This window comes from Protobothrops mucrosquamatus, unplaced genomic scaffold (genome assembly GCF_001527695.2).
Source record: "Protobothrops mucrosquamatus isolate PMUCROS unplaced genomic scaffold, P.Mucros_1.0 scaffold437, whole genome shotgun sequence".
NCBI classification, from domain to species: domain Eukaryota; kingdom Metazoa; phylum Chordata; class Lepidosauria; order Squamata; family Viperidae; genus Protobothrops; species Protobothrops mucrosquamatus.
Genome location: NW_015386761.1, coordinates 144,409 through 167,814, shown reverse-complemented (window position 1 = coordinate 167,814; position 23,406 = coordinate 144,409). Strand labels below are relative to the sequence as shown.

At 38.4% G+C, this 23,406-nt stretch overlaps 1 protein-coding gene across 1 annotated transcript; it reads right to left on the bottom strand.

Annotated features, from left to right (window-relative positions):
- Positions 1–7,973: 7,973 nt before the first annotated feature.
- On the bottom strand, positions 7,974–23,188 carry LOC107287818 (embryonic polyadenylate-binding protein). The gene is made up of 9 exons (XM_015816364.1): positions 22,996–23,188; positions 20,929–21,122; positions 20,181–20,296; positions 19,488–19,627; positions 18,224–18,318; positions 17,387–17,524; positions 15,252–15,347; positions 13,472–13,738; positions 7,974–8,169 (listed from the first exon to the last, which is right to left on the bottom strand). Exons 1-9 carry the CDS (start codon positions 23,186–23,188, stop codon positions 8,059–8,061), a joined length of 1,350 nt encoding a protein of 449 aa, XP_015671850.1. The 3' UTR covers positions 7,974–8,058.
- Between the last annotated feature and the right edge of the window lie 218 nt (positions 23,189–23,406).

Genomic DNA, 23,406 nt, shown 5'->3' with positions numbered 1-23,406 from the left:
CCTAACTACACACATATATCACCCCCGCATAAGTTGCAGTGATTACTGGTATACTTCTATTATTCAAAGGGTAGGTTACTATGTACAAAGCCCTTTATGGCACAAGGCTAGGATATTTGAAGAATTGTCTATCTTCCTTTCTCTGCTCATCCAAGAATATCAAAATATTAGAAATGTTTGGCATATTCCAGGTCCCATCTATTTAACAGTGGCAGAAAGCTTGAACTATTGTAGTTCCTATTAAATAGAACATTATCCGCTCAGAGATCCAGATGGTTCCAACCCTGCCAGATTTCAGAAAGCCCTCCCCCCCCCCCCAAAAAAACCCTAGTTCTTCCCACAGTCAGCAGGTCAGGATGTTCCATGAGCCATCAGAGGGTTAATATAGGCAGTTCTCAGATTCAGCTGTTCAAAGTTACAACAGCGTGGGCAGCATGAATGGTACTTATGACAGGTCCTTGTAGTATTGGCCACCACAGTGAATTGCAATTTTCTGATGTTTCCTGACAGCTTCCACAAGCAAAAGTCAGTGGGGAAGCCAACAGGAACCTGGAAGTCACAGTCGTAAGGAGCCACACGGTTGTCACTAAACAATGGCAACCAGGCCTGCCAAAACTGCCATTGCTAACTGATAATGGTTGTTGATATCACACTTAGCAATAGCAATTCCAGTCCTGATGAATTTTGATTTTGGTGCGACAGATCTGTGTGCTTTTTAATGGTATTTTTCTCCTTGGATTTTTATTATTTATATTCCTTTGCTGATTTCAGTGTTGTTAGTGGTCAGAATTGCTTGCAAGTGAATAGTCATATAAACTGAATAAAATAAATCTAAAAATAAGCATTTGAAGAGTTTAGAATCCACCCACAAACAAAAAATTTGGTTGTTTCTGCCATTTCTACAGTAAATGTGAAGAGTAGCATCTAGAAAAGGAGACATAGGTTGGTGAAGTGAAGTTTCAGCTATTTTTATCAAGTCAACAGCAGGAATAAATAAAATACTAATACAGGCTCTCAAGTTTTAAGATTACAAAAAAAGAACCAGGATTGAAAAATAAATTTGCAAAAAATAACATAAAGAGTATAATTTTGTTCCATTTTCATCTTCCTACTGCATCATTGTCATATATACCAGGCTTACCAGGATTACATATGGGAAAAGTTACTTTAACAGCTATTCAGTGCAAAAAAAGAAAACAATTCAAATCAGGCTAGATTTCTGCATGAACAACTAGTTTAAAGAGATATTAACAAAATCTCTGGTAGCATGAAGGTTTTGTCCTCTCTTCAGTGGGGATTGACCATTTTCTTTTTTTTCCTGCAATGACACATTTTAATTTTAATTGGAGAAGCCAAGGCCAATATTTTTTTTTAACAAATGCTGCTGGTTAACAGATTTTCAAGAGCTTTTTTTCCCCCAGCTTCACAGCCTCAGCAACAACTTCTTTTTAAATCAATAGTTCTTTCATTTCAATGTGAAAATGAGCATTTGCATCCAATTCCTCAATTGTAAATTAAACCTGTCCTCCTGGATGGGCCTTCCTGCATTCCTTGTGCACTTTAAATCTTTTACACTATTAACATACATTTCCTGCTAAAGCTATTTTTCTCAGTGTTATCAACTTTAAAATGTGTGGACATCAGCTCCTAGCATTCTGGGAGTTGAAGTCCATGCGTTTTAAAATTGCAGAGATTGACCCTGTGCTAAAGTGTTCTATGCAATGGAAAGTAATGCTTATAGGTGAGGAAGGGGAAGGTAACTGAAACAGAATATTGACTTTGCAAAATCACAAGACACTAGAAACAGAAAGCTAGACTCAGCAGGTAATGCTCACTCAGCGCACCTTCATCAGGGGAGAAATGCCATTGAACTGCTCTTGTGGGTTGCTTCAGAGATCTGATGGGCTTGAAGCACAGCTACTGCTTCCTCGATCTAACAAAGGCAAAGCCAAAGACAAGATTGGAGTTTAGAACAGTCGGGTTGCAGACTTTGAAATATCATTGTTTCTGCATCCAAAGAATCCAACACACAGTCAGGACAAAGCCTTTAAAAGGAAAACTCCACTTGAATTTTGCTGGTACAGTAGTGCATGCTTCTCCATAGCCCTGCTGATGCTTTGGGATTAGCAGTCCCAGAATTCATTGGCTCTAATTCCAATTCTCCTGAAAGACCCCAAGTTGGAGAAGACTCTAATAACATACTGACACAACTCCTTTGCTACTTTTGTAAAATGGGCCCTACTTAACAGATCTGGGAAGATGTCTTTATAGTCCAGATCATCTGTTCACTTGTGGTCTCTCTCTCTCTCTCTCTCTCTCTCTCTCTCTCTCTCTCTCTCTCTCTCTCTCTCTCAGTACTTGGCACAAGCCTTCTGATGAACAATCTTGCTATAAAATATTTGAAAAGGGGCTAATAATTAAGAACAATTCCACTCAAAGCTACTTTATTATTTCTCATTGAAATTCAATGTTTTGTTTTTAATCCACACTTGAACTTTTGAAATGAAACTCTTTCATGCTAATGAAGGAGAGGAAGAAAACAGATGCAACTTGGCACAGAGATAAAGCAGCCCAAGTACTTTTAACTAAAAAATGTTCCTGAGAACAGTGATAAGTTAAGGCCAGACCGTGAATTAAATTACTGTACAGGTAGTCCTTGATTTACCACCCTTCCTTTAGTGACCATTCAGAATGATAAAGGCATTGAAAAAAGGTGACTTATGGCCAGTTTTTACACTTACAACAATTGCAGTGTCCCCATGATCGTGTTATCAAAGTTTGGGCACTTAGAAATCGGAATGTATTAATGACAATTGCACTGTCCTGGCATCATGTGACCACCATTTTGTAACTTTCCCAGCTGGCTTCTGACAAGCAAAGTCAATGGGGAAGCCAGATTCACTTAATGAACCTATGATTCACTTAAAAACAGCAGTGATTCACAACTGTGGCAAAAAAAGTCAGAAAATGGGACACAACTCACTTAAAAACCCCTTGCTTAGCAATGGAAAGTTTGGGCTCAATTGTGGCTGTAAGTCAACAATTGCCTGTAGTCAATCTGTCCTTCTAGGATCAAACCTGCTTCAATACAGGTACATGAATATAGATATATAACAGATTTTCTTCCTTATCACAGTTCATTCACACTGCCTTTTTAAACAAATCTATCATTTTCCCAATCTACCATGCTTTCTGCTGACCACAGTTCTGATCATTCTTAGAACTTATCATACTCAGAGTAGCACTCCCATATCATACTACAATAGATCAGACCAGTAATAAATACATTATCAGTATATGCAACCGCTAGATTCTAAGTCAGTAACTTGGTAGCGCTATTTTGATAATGTCATCCTTTCTAGAGGCATCTGGTTGGCTATTACAGGAGACAGAACAATGGACTAGGTGAACCTTTGCTATCACTCTTCCAGTAGCCCTATGTTCATAAGGTTGAAACAGGAGTGAAGGTGTATAGGAGTGAATACTGTACAGTTAATATTTCTAGGCTGTTGGTATGTGTTCTTCCCTCATGCTATCATTATAATGGATCACCATTGAAAAGTTAAAACAGATATGCATTTGTGGATCCATGCAACACTTAAAGGACAATTACATAACCCCAATTTTGTACAGTAGCACAAGGAATAATCAGGAGATATGAAAGAACAAAGCAGGCGGAAAATCAGTCTGCTTGGTAAAAACTGAATTGAAAAACAGCCAAGGACATGCTACTGAGACAAATTAACTATGCAGACCAACCTAATACAAAGTAGGACAGTTCATTCCACCTGAAAAATTTGGAATTGCAGAATTAGGGCATTTTTAAGCATGGAATCCCAGTACCTTAGACTGAAGGGATTCTGGTGACTCCAGCATGAGAAGCAGATCAGAATTATCTATCTCCAACAGCATGCCTGTAATCTTTCCAGCCAGAGTGGGGTGCCTTGCATGAATTAGAGGATAGAGACGTTCACCTATGCACAGCAAAAAAAAAAAAAAAGATAAAATCATGTATCATGAAGAACTGTCCTGTAGGAACCACTCGATGATTTAGGCTGATTTCAAAAAACTAAATAGACTTTATCTTGATTAAAGTCAGGTAGGAAGGCTCTACGAAGGTATAGGCTACATTGGGAAGTTGACAAAAACATCCAAGGTGACAACTTCTGCACTGTTACCCCAAAACCTCTACACAATGTGCCTATAAAGGCATTACAAATTGAAGTTGATTGAAGTAAGGTTTATCATTTGTTTATCAAGTGATTGAAACTGGAAAACTCAAGGTTTAGGATTTACCAAGGCAATACCTCTCCCTCTTTTCTCTCCAGTACCCACTGTAACAATTTCATCTCTTTTGCTTGCTTTATTCTAAATGCTATAAAGTGCACATGGGCAACACTGAACTAACTCATGAAGCGAGATTTTTTCCTTAGCATATTTCTTGCGTCTGTATTGTCCAGAAGCACTGGGGCAGAGGAGGAAAAAGCAACAAATGCTGACTCCAGGACTCAGTGTGGTGGCCAGAAGCATATAATTCAGGGTGAGACTAGAAACCTAAGTCTGTGAAGATAATTGGATAATAATTCTCATCCCTTGCAATAGAAAAGAAGTAGCATCTTATCAGCTAAAAGATGCATTTCTCCCGATCTTTTTACTACAATTTGATTTATTCTGGTTTATTCCTATACATGTTCTACATACAGAGTTGTAGAGCATTCGTTTAATAAACTAACCTTCTAAAATACTGTATATGCCATTAGTCTATTTCAACAGCTTCCCCGAGATTTGGACGCTACCCACTGTATTAACCTTTAAGAGAACTATAAAGACTTGGCTCTTCACTCAGGCTTTGGGCTAGGATAGAAATGGATTCAGCAAATGCAAGAGCATGGAAAATTATATGACTTTGCAGCACTATGTTTGGAATATATGAACTTAAATGTTTCATTTATTCTGATTTTATTTAATGTTGTTGTGAGTTGCCTAGGATTATCTTGTATCAGATAGGCGGCCATGTGAATTTCTAAATAAATAAATAAAAGCTTTAGATAATTTGTAGAAAACATTATGATAGACAGAATTTAGAACTAGCATAATACAAGGAGTCTTTGCTTAACAATCATTCATTCAGTGACTATGATGGCACTGAATGAGTTTTCTGACTGGTCCTCATAGTTGCATCCATTGCAGCATCTCTTCAGTCAATTGCAATTCAAGCACTTGCAACTGGATTGCAATTACAATAGTTGTGGTGTTACATGGTCACATGTCTCAATTTGCAATCTTCACAACTGGCTTCTGACAAGGATAGTTAATGGGGAAGACAGCAGGAAGTCACAAATGGTGATCACATGACATTGCACTTAATGACCAGGAAGGATTTTGTTAATGACAGCATCCAGAATTGCCAGAACTGCAGTCATAAGTTGGTGCAGTCACATGACATCACATTTTACTACCACATTGCTTAGCAATAGAGTTTTCAGTCCCAATAACTGTACTGTTGTTAAGCAGTACATGTACATCTATTGGCAAGAAACAATGGATAGAAACTAATCAAAGAGAGAAGGAACCTGGAATTAAGGAGAAACTGCCTAACAGTGAGGACAATTAACCAGTGGAACAGCTTGTCTTCAGAAGTTGTGGATGCTTCATCACTGGCGGTTTTTTAAGACGAGACTGGAGAGCTGCTTGGGGTTGGACTGGAAAACTGATTGATTGATGTACATCTTTTTTAGGGAACATTGTTTTCTAAGCTAAACTGTGGTAACTCAAAAGGATAAAATATTTGATTATAACTTTTTCTCTAAGAAAGTTTTGGCTGAGGGGGAAGTTCACAGTACTGCCTATTAGAAGAGGATACACACCACTCACCAAGTATTTGTTTCTGTTCTTGAGGAGGGGCTGCAGCCAACATGGATGTGGTCAAGGGCTCCTGTCCCTGGATATGAATGATTGGTTCTACAGCCTAAAGCCCAAGAAACAAAATATACTGAGAAGAGCCCTTCCATTCCTGCTGAACAACTAATATCAATTGATGACACTCTGTGAAGAATGCATTTGTTAGAGTTTTTCTTCTTCTCTATAGCAGCTTTAATATCAGTATCTGTCCAACTCAAATCTTATCCAGTGAAAGAATTTTTTCTCCTGGCCATATTGAAGAAACAATACAATACCTTTGATTTCTATACACCATGCAATAATCATTATATAGCTTAAGTTAAATCAAAAGATGGAATGTTGTAGTATAATAGCTCCTTTTCATACAGAAAGCCATAGATCTAATCCTTAATTTCTGAAAGCAGAGTTGTCTTAAAGGATGGAAAGTTGCTGTCAATCATTGTAGCTCCAAGGTCCCCACTATGTTCTGACCCCTGGACAGATACTGAAAGTACCTTGAAGTGTACACTCAATCTTATATATCTTTTAATGAAGATATGCTTTTGTGTAATCAAATGCAGAAGAGAACAATCTTGTATTTTAAGTATAATAATAGCACTAGGAATTTCAGGAGTGCAGTGCTCTCCTTTTCCATCTAGAGGGAAACATGGGAAAGGAATGATATTGGTAATCTGGTCACTTTACCTAGTCAACCAAGTGTGCAAACATGAAGTGGCTAATGATCTGGCTCACTGGTTTCTCAGTGAGTGAGTTCTCCCTGATATCCAGCTTAAGACCACTCCCAAATCAGAATCCCAGCTCTACATATCTCTGCTACAATTTGCCAAATTCAGTATCTCAAAAATAACCCATCTAAGAGCAGTTAGCTTTTGCATCTAAGCGTGTATTTTCACTGCAGAATGGAAGAGTAGAGACCTGCTGCATTGGCAGAGATGTCACTGCACCCAAAGGATGGACATTCCTCACAGCTGAAGAATACTTGTACTGCGAGATACCATGTGAGAAAGTTGGAGAACAGGATGCTCTTGCACTAATGGTCTGGGTTCCAATGTTGACTGAAATAAAACCAGAAATATTTTGAAGAAAGGCTTTAATTGTTCCACAACATTACATGTTTATTTTTTAAAAACACTTTTAAAATAGAGTTCTGCATTGCACCCAAACCTGGGAAGGTACAGATCTGTAATATCCTTGCCAGATCTCACATGCATGATACATGGTACAAAAGTGGAAAGATATACCCAGTGACACTCCAGGAAGAAAGATTACATCGGACATAAAACTCTTGGTGATCATTTTGTCCAAAGCAGGCACCCAAAAAGTTACATTTTCATCCGTCTGCCGTCAACACATTTAGCCCAATTAAGCAATAAATTTAATTTCTTGGGTTACACTTAATATTAAGCCATAATGTGTGTTATTTGTTTTAGCTTTGTGTAAACTCATTCCTTTTGGCCAACTCCCATGGCTTGCTCAGTAAGCCAAAACAAAATCCAGATTGACATTACATTATAGTACTATAGTCTCAGACTATATTTTCCAATCATGCTACACAGCAATAGACTTCCAAAACTTAGAATATGGGAAGGTTTTATATTTAGGTTTTATATTAAGAAATAAATAGCACATTGTAGAATTTAATATGCAAACTTTAAGGATCATTCCCCCCCCTGTTTCTGGTCAGTGATTCAAAAACCAAAGCAAACCCATTCCCTTGAGAGATATAAGTTGCGTTCATCTGGACGATGAGCTAACAGAAGCCCCAAACCTACCCACTCTCTGGCCAGTGGATGGTATTCTGGGAACTTGAGTGGAGGCTTGTCTCATAGTGCTGATGTTGGAAACGAAGCGGCGAGGCGGTCCATTAGCTCTTACCATTGGCGTAGCTGCATGATAGGATGCTAACAACAATTAAATACCTTCAGTCAGAAACCTTATTTATGGATGAGATCATAGCAGGAGTTAATACCAGAATTCTGTTTCATTCTCATTACTGAACTTACAATTAAGACTACCAGCCATGGACACTACCCCCATAATATTTGAATCATAGTTTGCTATTTTAAGAACATGTCTTAGTCCTACACCATGGCATTAAAGGAAGAACTTCACACATGGGCAATCTCATTTCCTTACATTCTCACACATATTTTCTGGTTAATAACATTTCAACTCACAAGGAGGCCTGGAGGACTGAGTGTTCCAGCGAGGGGCTGGGCGGACCGGGGCAACTGGGCTAGGACTGTAGAAAGTAGTTCTAGTTTGTGGCTGAGAAGAAGGAAGAGAAGATGGCATGACAATGTATATAAACGAACAATATGTTTATTTTTACACATCATTAACATTTTGAGCATATGAAGGAACCAAAATGGGGATTTTATAAGTTCTGTGATGTTTTTATTTTTGTAGTTCCAGTATTATTATAGATTGTTGCTATCCTGCACTAGGATTATAAATCTAAGCACTTTTTCCCAATCCGGTGCCTCCAGATTGGGATTTTCAGACCTAACCCAATGATTGATGAATTCATTAAGGTTTCATGGCAGGTTTCCAGGCAGGTTTCATGGCAACAATATGAAAATGTTTTGCTATTGTCTTTTTATTTTCCAGTCAAGGCTTCAGTTATATGCATAACTGAATAATGTTCCTGGCTGGAGATGACTATATGAAGCTGTTGTCAACCTAGTGAATTTCAAATGTATTGGACTACAGATTTCAATCAAAGGTTGGTGAATGAACAATGATGAAACCTCTCTTCACATGCAACAATTCACTTTGTTTCTTATTTGCAACAATTCATAGTTTGCTTTTCAGACTTCTCTTATAACATTAAAATTTGAGGGCATTCAAATAAAGTTGATTAGATTTCGAAGAGCCAAAATAATACTTCTTCACAGAGTGCATAATTACCTTGTGGAAATAATGCCCATAAGAATGATGTTAGGCACTAACAAAATTCTAACTTGGTGTTACATGGTACCATAAATCTAATTTTCCCCCATTTTTTGTTGTAATATTTTAAGGATCAAATAAATCCTTTATCTCTCTGTGAAGATTAAGGAGAATGCATTTCACTCCCATCTCTGGGCCCAAAACAAAAAAAAAAGCTCCCTGGTGATGCCATGATATCATTGGCACACTGTTGTGCCCACAGGCAGGCACAAAGGCAAAATAGAGTCCCCAGGTTGAAAAAAAAAAAGTAGTCCATCCTAATCACTTACATGCCCCAGTTATATAAATTTGATTCTGATGCCTGATGGCACATTTTAAAATATGCATCTCAAGGGAGGTGTTTTCCTGTTCCTTGAGTTCTGTGCTGTCAAATGCTGTTAGCTTTATTTATGTATCTGTAATGGAAGTGGTATTCTTGTTGGTCTTACCTGTGGAATTGGGGGCAGGAAGTAGCCTGCAGGCGGTTGGAAAGAATATAGGAAGGGACCAGGAAAGGCCCTCATGGTGGCCAGTCTCTGCATGTATTGGTTGGTGAGAATGGCTTTTCGCTCCTCTTTCCGTTGGGCAAGGGCAACATACAAAGGCTTAGTGCTGACGATGCGTCCATTCATTTCAGTCACAGCCTTTGTCGCTTCTTCTGGAGAAGAAAAACATACAAACCCAAAACCTTTGCTGTGTCCGCCATCTGTCATTACCTGAATGGAAAATTAAAACAAAGTCCACTGAGCCCATGACTCTCAGCACAGACAGGGATGTCCACCCTGGTCAGTACGGGCAAACCAGACAAGATGGTGCTTACAAATAGTGCAATTAAATTTTGTTTTATTTAGCATATGGCATCTACAGAGGTCATGCAATCACTGATACACAACACTAATACACAAATACGCATTTGCATAAAGCATCAGCGCGTTTGTGTATGTGTGCAATACAATACATGAGATAAAATATTAAATTAAGGTAAAACCATGATAAAATCTCCATAATGTGGCACCATAGAGTCACAATAGGATAGATTTTCCAATTCAATATCTAAGGAAGCTAACCATCAAACGGCTTCTGGTATGAGATCATCCCAGGGGTATGAAGTGTAGACTACTTCCACGATGGTATACCTCAGACAAGGTCCTATCCTAACAGAGCAGCTAAAAGTCTAAGCACATGGTAACTGAACTGGATATTGCATCTTTACTGTCAAAAATTAACTTCTTTTGTTATATTAACAGTTGCAATTAAGAAAGTTTGGAAATATTAAAACTCTCAATTAAATTCTTGTTTTCAATGGAAAACTAACAGTTATATCCAACAAAATGGAACAGATTTCTTTTCACTTTTCTTCAAGCAGAAGTCCCAGATTTTTTCCAAAACTGTAGAACAGATTTGAAGATGCATCAGCTTTAGAATCTGCCTTGCTGGTGAAACAGTATATACCAGGGAAATGACGCTAATTGATTCAATTCTAAATGTCCTTCCCTGGTCCTTATTACAAGCTTCATATTATACTGTGCCCAACCTGTTACATAGCTTTTAACACATAGTAATCAATGTATTAAATTAGTTTATTATTTCAAGACAGCATTTCAAGACTTATACAGAGAGCGAGAGAGAGAGAGAGAGAGAGAGAGAGAGAGAGAGAGAGAGAGAGAGAGAGAGAGAGAGAGAGAGAGAGAGAGAGAGAGAGAGAGAGAGAGAGAGAGAATTTGCAGAAATTTGGTTCTATTGGATAATAGAATAGATAATCTTATATATATATCAGTAAGCCATATTGCTATCCCCCTGCATTCAACAACTGTACAAAACAAATCTTGTATTTTGTGCTTTCAGGCAGAAAAAATAGATTAAAATATTTTAAATAAAAGACATAGCAATCAGAATTACTGCAGAAAATACAAGGCATAGAGGGGGGTAATTAATTATAATTACATGGAGACCGACTTGGTGTCATAAAATGAGCTTTGGTTATTGGAAGGTTTAAGCATATTAATAAGTAAAATCAATAAAAAATATTAAGAAGGGACAGCAGTGCAAGTGAGAGCTCCTGTGATTATTATTCATTCCATGTCATGCATCCCTACATATTAAAAATCCACTACGTTTTGGTAAAGGAAATTATGAAACAAGTTCAAACTGCATTCTGAAAGGATACAGCCCAGTACTATTTTCAATTGGTGAGAACAGCTAGCAAGCATCCACATCAAATATGCAAAGATACTCAGATATTAGAATCTGACCTTGGCACTTGTGATGGTTCCATAGGGTGAGAATTCTTTTCTTAACTGCTCATCACCAATACCATCATCCAGGTTCTTTACATACAAGTTTACTCCCTGAAAGCAAACAAGCACAGCCACTTTTTGCATTCATCATAAATGATATTTAGACACGACTTTTGTAATGAATACATACATATAAGTGACATCATCCAGTATCATAAGGCTGAAAGAATCTTATGTGCCATCAAGAGAAGTATCTAGGGTTTAGGATTAGCTTTATCAGACAAGTGGTCATTCTTTATCAAAAATAAAAAGTTATGCTTGAAAATATTCATGGCAGGATGATCCCTTTAATAATCAATCTATCACCACCCTTTCAGGAAAATGTTAACAGTTTGTGAAAAAACAATGAGATGGGACCAAACCTAATCTTGAGAAGAATGCTGTTCCCAAGGAGGAGGACAGCAACTGAGAAGACTCAATCTTAAGGTCCCTAAAGATGGCATTCCTTAAGAGAAAGGACCTGAAAAGACTTCACTCCAATTTTAATTAGTGGACAGAAGCCACTGGCTGAAGGCAGTCCATAGATATCCAAGTCCTAAGCCATCTAGCCATGTTCATATTTTACAAAAATGAACCCCCCAAATTCCTCCTGACTCCTGGATTACAATACTCTACATATACTTTCCATGTCACAAAGATAAGGAAGAACTAATTATCAGAAAAAGTGATTAACTGAAAAGTTCCCCATTTGAGAAATATGAGGAATTTCATTTGAACCTCAACTCAGCACTTTCTGGGGTTATCAGAATGTACATTTTCAAAACAGGAGTATCCATTAACCACATATGGCTATATGGATGAGTCTGACAGAATTGGCCTCTAGAAAAGGTTTTTTTAAACTACTGTATTTGTTAGCTTCTGATCCAGTTACATCTTGCCAACATTTCTGTTTTTTGTTTGGGCAAAATATATACCTTAGAGCAGGGGTGTCAAACTCAATTTCACTGAGGGCTGTATCAGCATTGCGGTTGCCCTGGGGGGTGTGTGTGTGGCCAGAGTGGTGCAGCCTACTGGGTTGGTGTGGATGGAGTGAGTGTGGCCTACTGGGTGGACGTGGCCAGTTCTACATCATTCGCGTCAAGGGTGCCTATGGGGGCCTGGGCAGGAGTGGGACAGATCTGAGGGTCTCTGGCAGAAGGGGGTGGGACCGGGGCAAGTGCCAAGGCATGTCCACCGGGGCAAGTGCCAAGATGGCCACCACAAAATTGTACATTGGCTCCCGGCTGGCCTGGCCCAGGGCCAAGGCAGCGGAGGCCGTTCCCTCGCTGTTTCCAGAATGGCTTCGCGGGCCACATGAAACCACTTCGCGGGCTGCATCCGGCCCCCGGGCCTTGTGTTTGACATGTCTGCCTTACAGTTTATACATGAGGCAAGAATCATGCAGAATAGGAAACTGGGTCCAAATTAAAATAGAGACAATACAAGAAAATGAGGTTTGTCCACAGTTTGAGAACTTTTCTTGTGAAAGGACACTCTGCTCATTAACCAAAAGGCATAAAAAGAAGAGATATATCACTACACTTATTTTGTAACAACCCTACACTTGCTGTTAATGTTAATGTTAATGTTAATTTAATTTGTATACCGCCCTTCTCCCATAGGACTCAGGGCGGTTCACAGCATATTAAAAAACAAATACTATACACAAAATACAAAAATACAGAAATACAAAAATATAAACCCCAATAAAAGCCGAATTAAAAACCAAATATTGCCAGCTGTGTTTCCGATTAAAATTACTTTTAANTATTTGCAACAATTCATAGTTTGCTTTTCAGACTTCTCTTATAACATTAAAATTTGAGGGCATTCAAATAAAGTTGATTAGATTTCGAAGAGCCAAAATAATACTTCTTCACAGAGTGCATAATTACCTTGTGGAAATAATGCCCATAAGAATGATGTTAGGCACTAACAAAATTCTAACTTGGTGTTACATGGTACCAAAAATCTAATTTTCCCCCATTTTTTGTTGTAATATTTTAAGGATCAAATAAATCCTTTATCTCTCTGTGAAGATTAAGGAGAATGCATTTCACTCCCATCTCTGGGCCCAAAACAAAAAGAAGCTCCCTGGTGATGCCATGATATCATTGGCACACTGTTGTGCCCACAGGCAGGCACAAAGGCAAAATAGAGTCCCCAGGTTGAAAAAAAAAAAGTAGTCCATCCTAATCACTTACATGCCCCAGTTATATAAATCTGATTCTGATGCCTGATGGCACATTTTAAAATATGCATCTCAAGGGAGGTGTTTTCCTATTCCTTGAGTTCTGTGCTGTCAAATGCTGTTAGCTTTATTTATGTATCTGTAATGGAAGTGGTATTCTTGTTGGTCTTACCTGTGGAATTGGGGGCAGGAAGTAGCCTGCAGGCGGTTGGAAAGAATATAGGAAGGGACCAGGAAAGGCCCTCATGGTGGCCAATCTCTGCATGTATTGGTTGGTGAGAATGGCTTTTCGCTCCTCTTTCCGTTGGGCAAGGGCAACATACAAAGGCTTAGTGCTGACGATGCGTCCATTCATTTCAGTCACAGCCTTTGTCGCTTCTTCTGGAGAAGAAAAACATACAAACCCAAAACCTTTGCTGTGTCCGCCATCTGTCATTACCTGAATGGAAAATTAAAACAAAGTCCACTGAGCCCATGACTCTCAGCACAGACAGGGATGTCCACCCTGGTCAGTACGGGCAAACCAGACAAGATGGTGCTTACAAATAGTGCAATTAAATTTTGTTTTATTTAGCATATGGCATCTACAGAGGTCATGCAATCACTGATATACAACACTAATACACAAATACGCATTTACATAAAGCATCAGCGCGTTTGTGTATGTGTACAATACAATACATGAGATAAAATATTAAATTAAGGTAAAACCATGATAAAATCTCCATAATGTGGCACCAGAGAGTCACAATAGGATAGATTTTCCAATTCAATATCTAAGGAAGCTAACCATCTAATGGCTTCTGGTATGACTGCAATGAGATTATCCCAGGGGTATGAAGTGTAGACTACTTCCACGATGGTATACCTCAGACAAGGTCCTATCCTAATAAAGCAGCTAAAAGTCTAAGCACATGGTAACTGAACTGGATATTGCATCTTTACTGTCAAAAATTAAATTCTTTTGTTATATTAACAGTTGCAATTAAGAAAGTTTGGAAATATTAAAACTCTCAATTAAATTCTTGTTTTCAATTGAAAACTAACAGTTATATCCAACAATATGGAACAGATTTCTTTTCACTTTTCTTCAAGCAGAAGTCCCAGATTTTTTCCAAAACTGTAGGACAGATTTGAAGATGCATCAGCTTTAGAATCTGCCTTGCTGGTGAAACAGTATATACCAGGGAAATGACGCTAATTGATTCAATTCTAAATGTCCTTCCCTGGTCCTTATTACAAGCTTCATATTATACTGTGCCCAACCTGTTACATAGCTTTTAACACATAGTAATCAATGTATTAAATTAGTTTATTATTTCAAGACTGCATTTCAAGACTTATACAGAGAGAGAGAGAGAGAGAGAGAGAGAGAGAGAGAGAGAGAGAGAGAGAGAGAGAGAGAGAGAGAGAGAGAATTTGCAGAAATTTGGTTCTATTGGATAATAGAATAGATAATCTTATATATATATATCAGTAAGCCATACTGCTATCCCCCTGCATTCAACAACTGTACAAAACAAATCTTGTATTTTGTGCTTTCAGGCAGAAAAAATAGATTAAAATATTTTAAATAAAAGACATAGCAATCAGAATTACTGCAGAAAATACAAGGTATAGAGGGGGGTAATTAATTATAATTACATGGAGACCGACTTGGTGTCATAAAATGAGCTTTGGTTATTGGAAGGTTTAAGCATATTAATAAATAAAATCAATAAAAAAAATTAAGAAGGGACAGCAGTGCAAGTGAGAGCTCCTGTGATTATTATTCATTCCATGTCATGCATCCCTACATATTAAAAATCCACTACGTTTTGGTAAAGGAAATTATGAAACAAGTTCAAACTGCATTCTGAAAGGATACAGCCCAGTACTATTTTCAATTGGTGAGAACAGCTAGCAAGCATTCACATCAAATATGCAAAGATACTCAGATATTAGAATCTGACCTTGGCACTTGTGATGGTTCCATAGGGTGAGAATTCTTTTCTTAACTGCTCATCACCAATACCATCATCCAGGTTCTTTACATACAAGTTTACTCCCTGAAAGCAAACAAGCACAGCCACTTTTTGCATTCATCATAAATGATATTTAGACACGACTTTTGTAATGAATACATACATATAAGTGACATCATCCAGTATCATAAGGCTGAAAAAATCTTATGTGCCATCAAGAGAAGTATCTAGGGTTTAGGATTAGCTTTATCAGACAAGTGGTCATTCTTTATCAAAAATAAAAAGTTATGCTTGAAAATATTCATGGCAGGATGATCCCTTTAATAATCAATCTATCACCACCCTTTCAGGAAAATGTTAACAGTTTGTGAAAAAACAATGAGATGGGACCAAACCTAATCTTGAGAAGAATGCTGTTCCCAAGGAGGAGGACAGCAACTGAGAAGACTCAATCTTAAGGTCCCTAAAGATGGCATTCCTTAAGAGAAAGGACCTGAAAAGACTTCACTCCAATTTTAATTAGTGGACAGAAGCCACTGGCTGAAGGCAGTCCATAGATATCCAAGTCCTAAGCCATCTAGCCATGTTCATATTTTACAAAAATGACCCCCCTAAATTCCTCCTGACTCCTGGATTACAATACTCTACATATACTTTCCATGTCACAAAGATAAGGAAGAACTAATTATCAGAAAAAGTGATTAACTGAAAAGTTCCCCATGTGAGAAATATGAGGAATTTCATTTGAACCTCAACTCAGCACTTTCTGGGGTTATCAGAATGTACATTTTCAAAACAGGAGTATCCATTAACCACATATGGCTATATGGATGAGTCTGACAGAATTGGCCTCTAGAAAAGGTTTTTTAAACTACTGTATTTGTTAGCTTCTGATCCAGTTACATCTTGCCAACATTTCTGTTTTTTGTTTGGGCAAAATATATACCTTAGAGCAGGGGTGTCAAACTCAATTTCACTGAGGGCTGTATCAGCATTGCGGTTGCCCTGGGGGGGCGGGTGTGTGTGGCCAGAGTGGTGCAGCCTACTGGGTTGGTGTGGATGGAGTGAGTGTGGCCTACTGGGTGGACGTGGCCAGTTCTACATCATTCGCGTCAAGGGTGCCTATGGGGGCCTGGGCAGGAGTGGGACAGATCTGAGGGTCTCTGGCAGAAGGGGGTGGGACCGGGGCAAGTGCCAAGGCATGTCCACCGGGGCAAGTGCCAAGATGGCCACCACAACATTGTACATTGGCTCCCGGCTGGCCTGGCCCAGGGCCAAGGCAGCGGAGGCCGTTCCCTCGCTGTTTCCAGAATGGCTTCGCGGGCCACATGAAACCACTTCGCGGGCTGCATCCGGCCCCCGGGCCTTGTGTTTGACATGTCTGCCTTACAGTTTATACATGAGGCAAGAATCATGCAGAATAGGAAACTGGGTCCAAATTAAAATAGAGACAATACAAGAAAATGAGGTTTGTCCACAGTTTGAGAACTTTTCTTGTGAAAGGACACTCTGCTCATTAACCAAAAGGCATAAAAAGAAGAGATATATCACTACACTTATTTTGTAACAACCCCACACTTGCTGTTCAGGAACTTTCAATTGATCTATAGTCCATTCTTCCTTCAGGCAGCCCCCATTCCCCAACTGCCTCTTTCTGGATGAAAGCAACACAGTAGAGTGAATTTAATTGCTAGAGTCATCAGAAAACATCCAAAATATTGGATTAGCCAACAACAGTCACTTAAACTCAATCTCATCCATCTTTCTGTTCAATAGGTCCCAGTACAGAACAGGAAAGGGGCAGAGTGTGAGAAGGGATGGAGAAAATTACTGTAATAAAACTCGCAATAAAATGTGTAACTATGGGACTGAATCAAATGAGAGTCTACTATAAAACAAGATGAAGAATCATTGCCAGCCATAGACAGGACATTTGAGATCATTTAGCAGAAAAGGCAATTTAGTTCAGTTTTTCTCCTCTCATTCCTCTCCTGGTTTCATTTCTTTCATCTGTGTCCCTTTGCCCAGCCCATTCATTCTAGTACAGGTGAATTTTGCAGTCCAAAAACAGAACTTGGGATTTCTAAAAGACATTGCCACACATTGCCTTCAGCTGATATTACCTGATATCGGCTCATTCTTTCCTGCTTGAGTTGCTCAAATTTACGCTTCAGTTCATTTTGTCGTTCAATCCTCTTTTGGGCTCTGCCAACAAATATTGTTCGGCCATTGATCTCGCTTCCATCCATGTGCTCAACAGCCTGTGGTGAGAAGAGGTGACAGGCAAGGCTGTACATTTATTTCACAGGAAATCACCTCCTACTTTATCATTTCATTATAGGTAGTCCTTGACCTATAGCCACAACTGATATCAGAATTTCCATTAATAAGCAAGGCAGCTTGTTAAGTGAGTTGTGCACCATTTTACAACTTTTGCCATGGTTGTTAAGCAAATCACTGCAGCTGTTAAATGAATCATGCAGTTGTTGAGTGAATCTTGCTTCTCCCATTGATCTTATTTATCAGAAGCCCTTGAGAAAATCTCAAATGACAATCCTATGATCCTCGGGCACTGCAACTGTCCTAAAACTTGCCGATTGCCAAGCGCCCAAATTTTGATCATGTCACCACAGAGATGCTGCAACAGTCATAAGTGTGGGGACCAGTTGTAAGTTACTTTTTTTCAGTGCTGTTGTAACTTCAAACAGTCACTAAATGAAATGCTCTAAGTCACGTACTAATTGGATTTATTATTTTAATTAAGCCCTGCTTTGAACTAGCCAAAGAATGAAATGCTATCCTGCCACAGCCCGAGGAAATAATTGGATAACTAGTTCAACCTATGACAAGATATTAGCTTAAAAAAAAACCTCTTAAACTTTTATTATATTCCTCAAAACTTTCCTCCCACCATTACTTTTTAACAGAGAAAGGAAGATTGAGAACGAAGATCAACTTGCCTTCCGAGCATCTTGATGCTTCTCAAAATTGACAAAACCAAATCCTTTTGAGCGGCCTGTATTATCTATCATGACCTTGACACTCAAGGTCTTTCCTGGAAGTAGAACAAAAACTTTTAGGCTAATACTACAAGAAAGGAGGTTTTCGTTGAGTGCTGAGCCACAGGATGCTCAGCTCCACTCATGGATAGTGATGGATACATGCCAATAAATACCACATTCTATAAGTACCATATTACATTTAAACCTTTGGCTCACAGAGGAATTTTACTTCAGGGAGGTATTTTTCATGTCTTTAAATTCTGCATTAGGAAATTCAAATTTGTTTCATGGCAGTTTGAGTGATCTAGAGTTGCTTAAATCAGATGGTTATCCATACAAATCAAGTTATTATTCTCTAAATATTAGGCATCCTTTTCATTTTATATATCTTACAATGAAGTCTTCCTGTTACCAAGTGCATCCACTTGTTAGATAGCTTAAGACAAACAGGTCAGGTGTTATGCATATAATTACAGAGAAGGAATTTCTAACTCTGATGTTAAAAAGAGAAACCATTTTTAAACTAGCTTACATGTAAAAATATAGCTAGCCATAATTTTGTACCCTCCAGATATAATGGTTATCTGTTTTCATTCCCTAGGGATAATAGACAAATTCAAAAGGATTAGGGGAGGTGATGAGCATTGCATCTGAACAGCAACAAATGGTGAAAGCTTTCCAAAATATATCCTTAAAACAGATGCAAAATTGTTGTACCCTTATAGCTTAGATAACGGGTGTCAAACTCGCCATGTCACGTGATGTGTTGCGACGTATCACAACTTTTTTTGCATTGCCGGAGCTGGGGTGGACGCGGCTTCCACTTGATGCAACTGTCTTAGATTATGATTTCAAATTCTTATTTCACAATGGAATGTTTTTACCTATTTGGAAGTAGGTTAGATCACATTACTGGCTGTATCTTTTGCACAAAAAAATCTGGAGCAGCATTCTAAGCCATAGTGGCACAGTGGTTAGAATGCAGTATTGCAAGCTAACTCTGCCAACTGCCAGCAGTTTGATCCTGACTAACTCAAGGTTGACTCAGCCTTCCATCCTTCCAAAGTCGGTAAAATGAGGAGCCAAATTGTTGGGGGGGTATATGCTGTAAAGCACTGTGAAGCAGTATATAAGTCTAAGTGCTATAGCTATTTTGCTAAGCTGTTAAACCTATGCTCACAACCCTTAATTTATAAGCAGTACTTTTAAGTGCCACCCTTACCAAATTTTGAGAATATTTCTTGCAGCCTCTCATCAGTCATGTCCTCTCCAAAGTTTTTGATGTAGACATTAGTAAATTCCATTGCTTTGGCTCCATATTCTGCTTCACGCTCTCGGCGGGACTTAAAGTGGCCAACAAATCTGCAGGGTCAAGATAGGAGATATGAAACCATCTCCTAAAAGGGTATTGCAAGGGCAGAATCCTTAAGGTGGCTGAGGAATTCTGGGAGCTGAAATCCACAAGTCTTAAAGTTGTCAAGGTTGCAGGCCCGTTTTAATACACTTTGAATTGAAATCTGAGGGCAACTTGTTCAGAGAATCTGGGGGCCACATCCAGGGGTTTGGGGACTACCTATCACCTTGGGCTATTTCTGATCTAAAAGGTCAAACCTGAAAGTAAATTCCCAGGCAAAATACTACAGCAGCCACCCCAAAATATAGAAAACGCCTCATGCCAATTGATGTATTTGCCTGGTAAACCTAACTGATTTCACTCTGTTGACCCCGACTAATAATTGATCTACTAAGTTTCAAAGATTCAGACAGGAGATCCTAGACCTGAACCTGGATCTTATTACATTTACCACCAACACATGACTGTTTCTTTAAACTATACTAGAATTGCGGGTTATTCCCATTGTAAAGGATACACTGAAAAAAAATTATTGCACCATCGGCTCAGGCTTCAACTTACACCTTGCTATCATTTAGCAGCATTCCATTCATTGTATCAATTGCTCTGTTTGCTGCCTCGTGAGTCTCAAAATGGACGAAGCCGTAGCCCCTAGATCCATTCTCATCACAAACAACCTGTTAAGATATTTAAGAGAAGGATGACAGAAAGGAAATGAAGCAAATCAAAACTTGGAACTGATAACCAATCCATTGCTTGCCTTTTATATTCCCAGTTCTCTGTTACAAGACCTAAGAATAATAGCTATCACCTACTTAACCTGAAGCCATCTAAGAATGTTGGGTTTAGGCCCCATAATCTCCAACTAATCTGTACTGTTGATGCTGGATGGAGATTACATGGCTACTGGATGGAAGCATATTTGGAGAGATATCAGTTTATACAGTTCTAGAGTTCCCAATTCCAGGGAGAAGAGGAATCTAATCTAATTCTGTTCCTCAGAATCAGCTGCTCTTCTGGAGCCATTCTAGTAATTCTGACAGCTGAGAAACATCATCTCTTGTCCCATCCTGAAAAGATGCTGGGAGAAAGTGGGGAAATGGTCTAGAATGTACAGTAGATGCTTTGCCCAAGGGCAGAATAATTGAAAGTCTCATTAAATTGAAAGCCATTAAACAATAACAGCCTGAACATTGATACGAAAAAGTGACACATGAATATATTTCAGACTTCAGAAGAAAATGCAACATTTATCATACAAAAAAACAAGAGAACTATATTTTATGATTTCTGAAAAGATTTCACCTACTTTGCAAGAAAGAATATTTCCAAAAGCTGAGAATGTATCATATAAGGCTTTGTTATCAATGGAATCATCCAGATTCTTGATGAAAATATTCCCAACACCTGATTTCCTGAGTCCGGGATCTCGCTGGGACCACATGATACGAATGGGCCGACCTTTTATAACTTCAAAATTCATGGTGTCCAAGGCCCGTTCAGCTTGAAGAAGGAAAAATAAAAGCACATTCATTTACCAACAAATCAAACACAAACTTGAGAAATACAAATTGCAATGCACCTAACATCTAACTTTTCAAATAGTTCGAAATTACCAACATAGATTATCTCCAAGTCTTGAAAACAAGAGACGGGATATGGGTTTAAGAAATCACTAGTTTTCATGGAATTGTTTGCCTGTGAAATCCTAAATTTAAAATGATCAAAATTAAAGCTGTAGTATACAACTCAGTAACATGTGATATATCGTTCTGTAGCATATTCATTGCATTTCTTCTTTATCAAAAAAAAATTTCAGATGCAAAGTTTAAATTGTTTATGTTCAGTTTGATGTTTCAGACATTAATTAACTGGGAAACAAGGGCCTTGTCAGAAATTATGAATTTAGAGTGATTTTGACAGGTTGAATTAATGATCATTAACACTTACATTTTAACCATTGTTGATGTCTGACACCATTAATAAAATCCATAAAGATTTTGGGCATTAAAAAATAACATTTGCATTTGCAGATTATGAGTAGAAGAGGTGGTCCTTTTTTCAGCACTTGCTTTCTCAAGACAATATTATTTTTTATCATTTTTTAAAAATTCAAAGCACCAGTTCTGAAAGTTCTCCCATTTTTTCAGATTGAAATAGATAAATAAGTGGCATTTTGGTTACTAACAGAAGAGCACAGACTGCCATTAAGAGCTGGAGAAATGAAAATATCACATTTTAAAAATGGAAAAGAAAGTTTGAGTGTTAATAAGAGTTAAAGTTAAAAAAGATCATTGTCGATTTCAGAAAAGGCAGGCACAGCCACACTTCTCTGTGCATTAATGATTCACCTGTGGAGATGGTTACCAGCATCAAATTCCTGGGTGTGCAGTTAACAAGTAGGCTGGCTTGATCGCTCAACAGCGAGACACTGGTGAAGGGGCACAGCAGTGCCTGCATTTTCTGCGTCGCATGAGAAAAGCTCATCTTCCTTCCTCTATCCTTACACTTTCTACAGAGGGATGATCAAGAGCATCCTGTCACACAGCATCACAGTCTGGTTTAGAAGCATCACTGCTTCAGACAGGAAGGCGGTGCGGAGAGAAGTGAGGATGGCTGAAAAGATCATTGGCAGATCCCTCCCTTCCATCCAGGACATAACACATAAGTGTTGCTTGAGCAGGGTCCGCAAGATTGTCTGTTTCACCACACATCCTCTTCACGACCTGTTTTCCTTGTTACCTTTTGGGAGGAGGTTCCATGGTATCCAAAGCAGAACATCCAGATTCAGTCACAGCTTTGTTCCATACAGTATTAACCTTGTGAACTCTAAAGCTTCCTCCTTTCGTTATGTATTCAAGATGGACAGTGATTAATATTTATATGTTACTTATATGTAAGGGTGTAGTTCTATACATATGTTGTATATAGTATGTTTAAATGTGTGTTATGTGTGTGTACACTTTGAGAGCAAGCAACTAAATTTCATTTTTAATGTGTACCATTGTGCCCACAGTAAAAAATGACAATAAAGGTTATCTATCTATCTATCTATCTATCTATCTATCTATCTATCTATCTATCTATCTATCTATCTATCTATCTATCTATCTATCACAATTATGAGAAATAATAAATATTTATATAATGCATATATGAAATATTAGTTCAAAGTTATTATCCCTGAAAAAGATATTACACTCCTCCTCCATCTGAAAAAGGAAAATAAGACTGAAGAGGAAACTATATCCTCTCAGAAAATCTAAAGCTTTTAAAGACAAACCACTTGGGGAAAAACAGTAAAATAAAGTGCATTTTAGTATATATTGCATTTTTGTACAATATCAATATTAAACCAAGCAAAAAAAGTTCTTACCATCAGCAGGCTGTTGATAATTTATGTAAGCATAACCCAGAGATCGTCGTGTGGCAACATCTCGACAAACTCTGATGGACATGATGGGCCCAGCAGGTGAAAACTTCTCGAACAACATGGCTTCAGTAACATCTGGATGCAGGTCACCCACATAGAGAGAGGCTAGAGGATATCCTGGGCCACTAGCATTCATGGCCAATCATCTAGTTTAACTTTGGAAGTGAAGCAGAACCTAGTTACTACTAAGTTGCATAATGTAGACTTTTGAGAGACAAAAACAACACAGTGTTGGAATAGCTACGATAGCACTCCACGTAACGTCTCCATGTTACAGCAGTGCAGTGAAGAAATTTGCATGGGGGAAAGTATTAAGGGGAAAAGTATTAAGACTGGACTACATTCCAACATATA

Excerpts from the sequence above, each read along its gene's own strand:
- LOC107287818 (XM_015816364.1), bottom strand. The coding sequence starts at position 23,188 with ATGAATGCTAGTGGCCCAGGATATCCTCTAGCCTCTCTCTATGTGGGT. Across the intron at positions 17,525-18,223 it reads AGCATCAAGATGCTCGGAAG|GCTGTTGAGCACATGGATGG; the intron begins GCAAGTTGATCT and ends TTCTCACCACAG. Across the intron at positions 15,348-17,386 it reads AAAGAATGAGCCGATATCAG|GGAGTAAACTTGTATGTAAA; the intron begins GTAATATCAGCT and ends GTTTGCTTTCAG.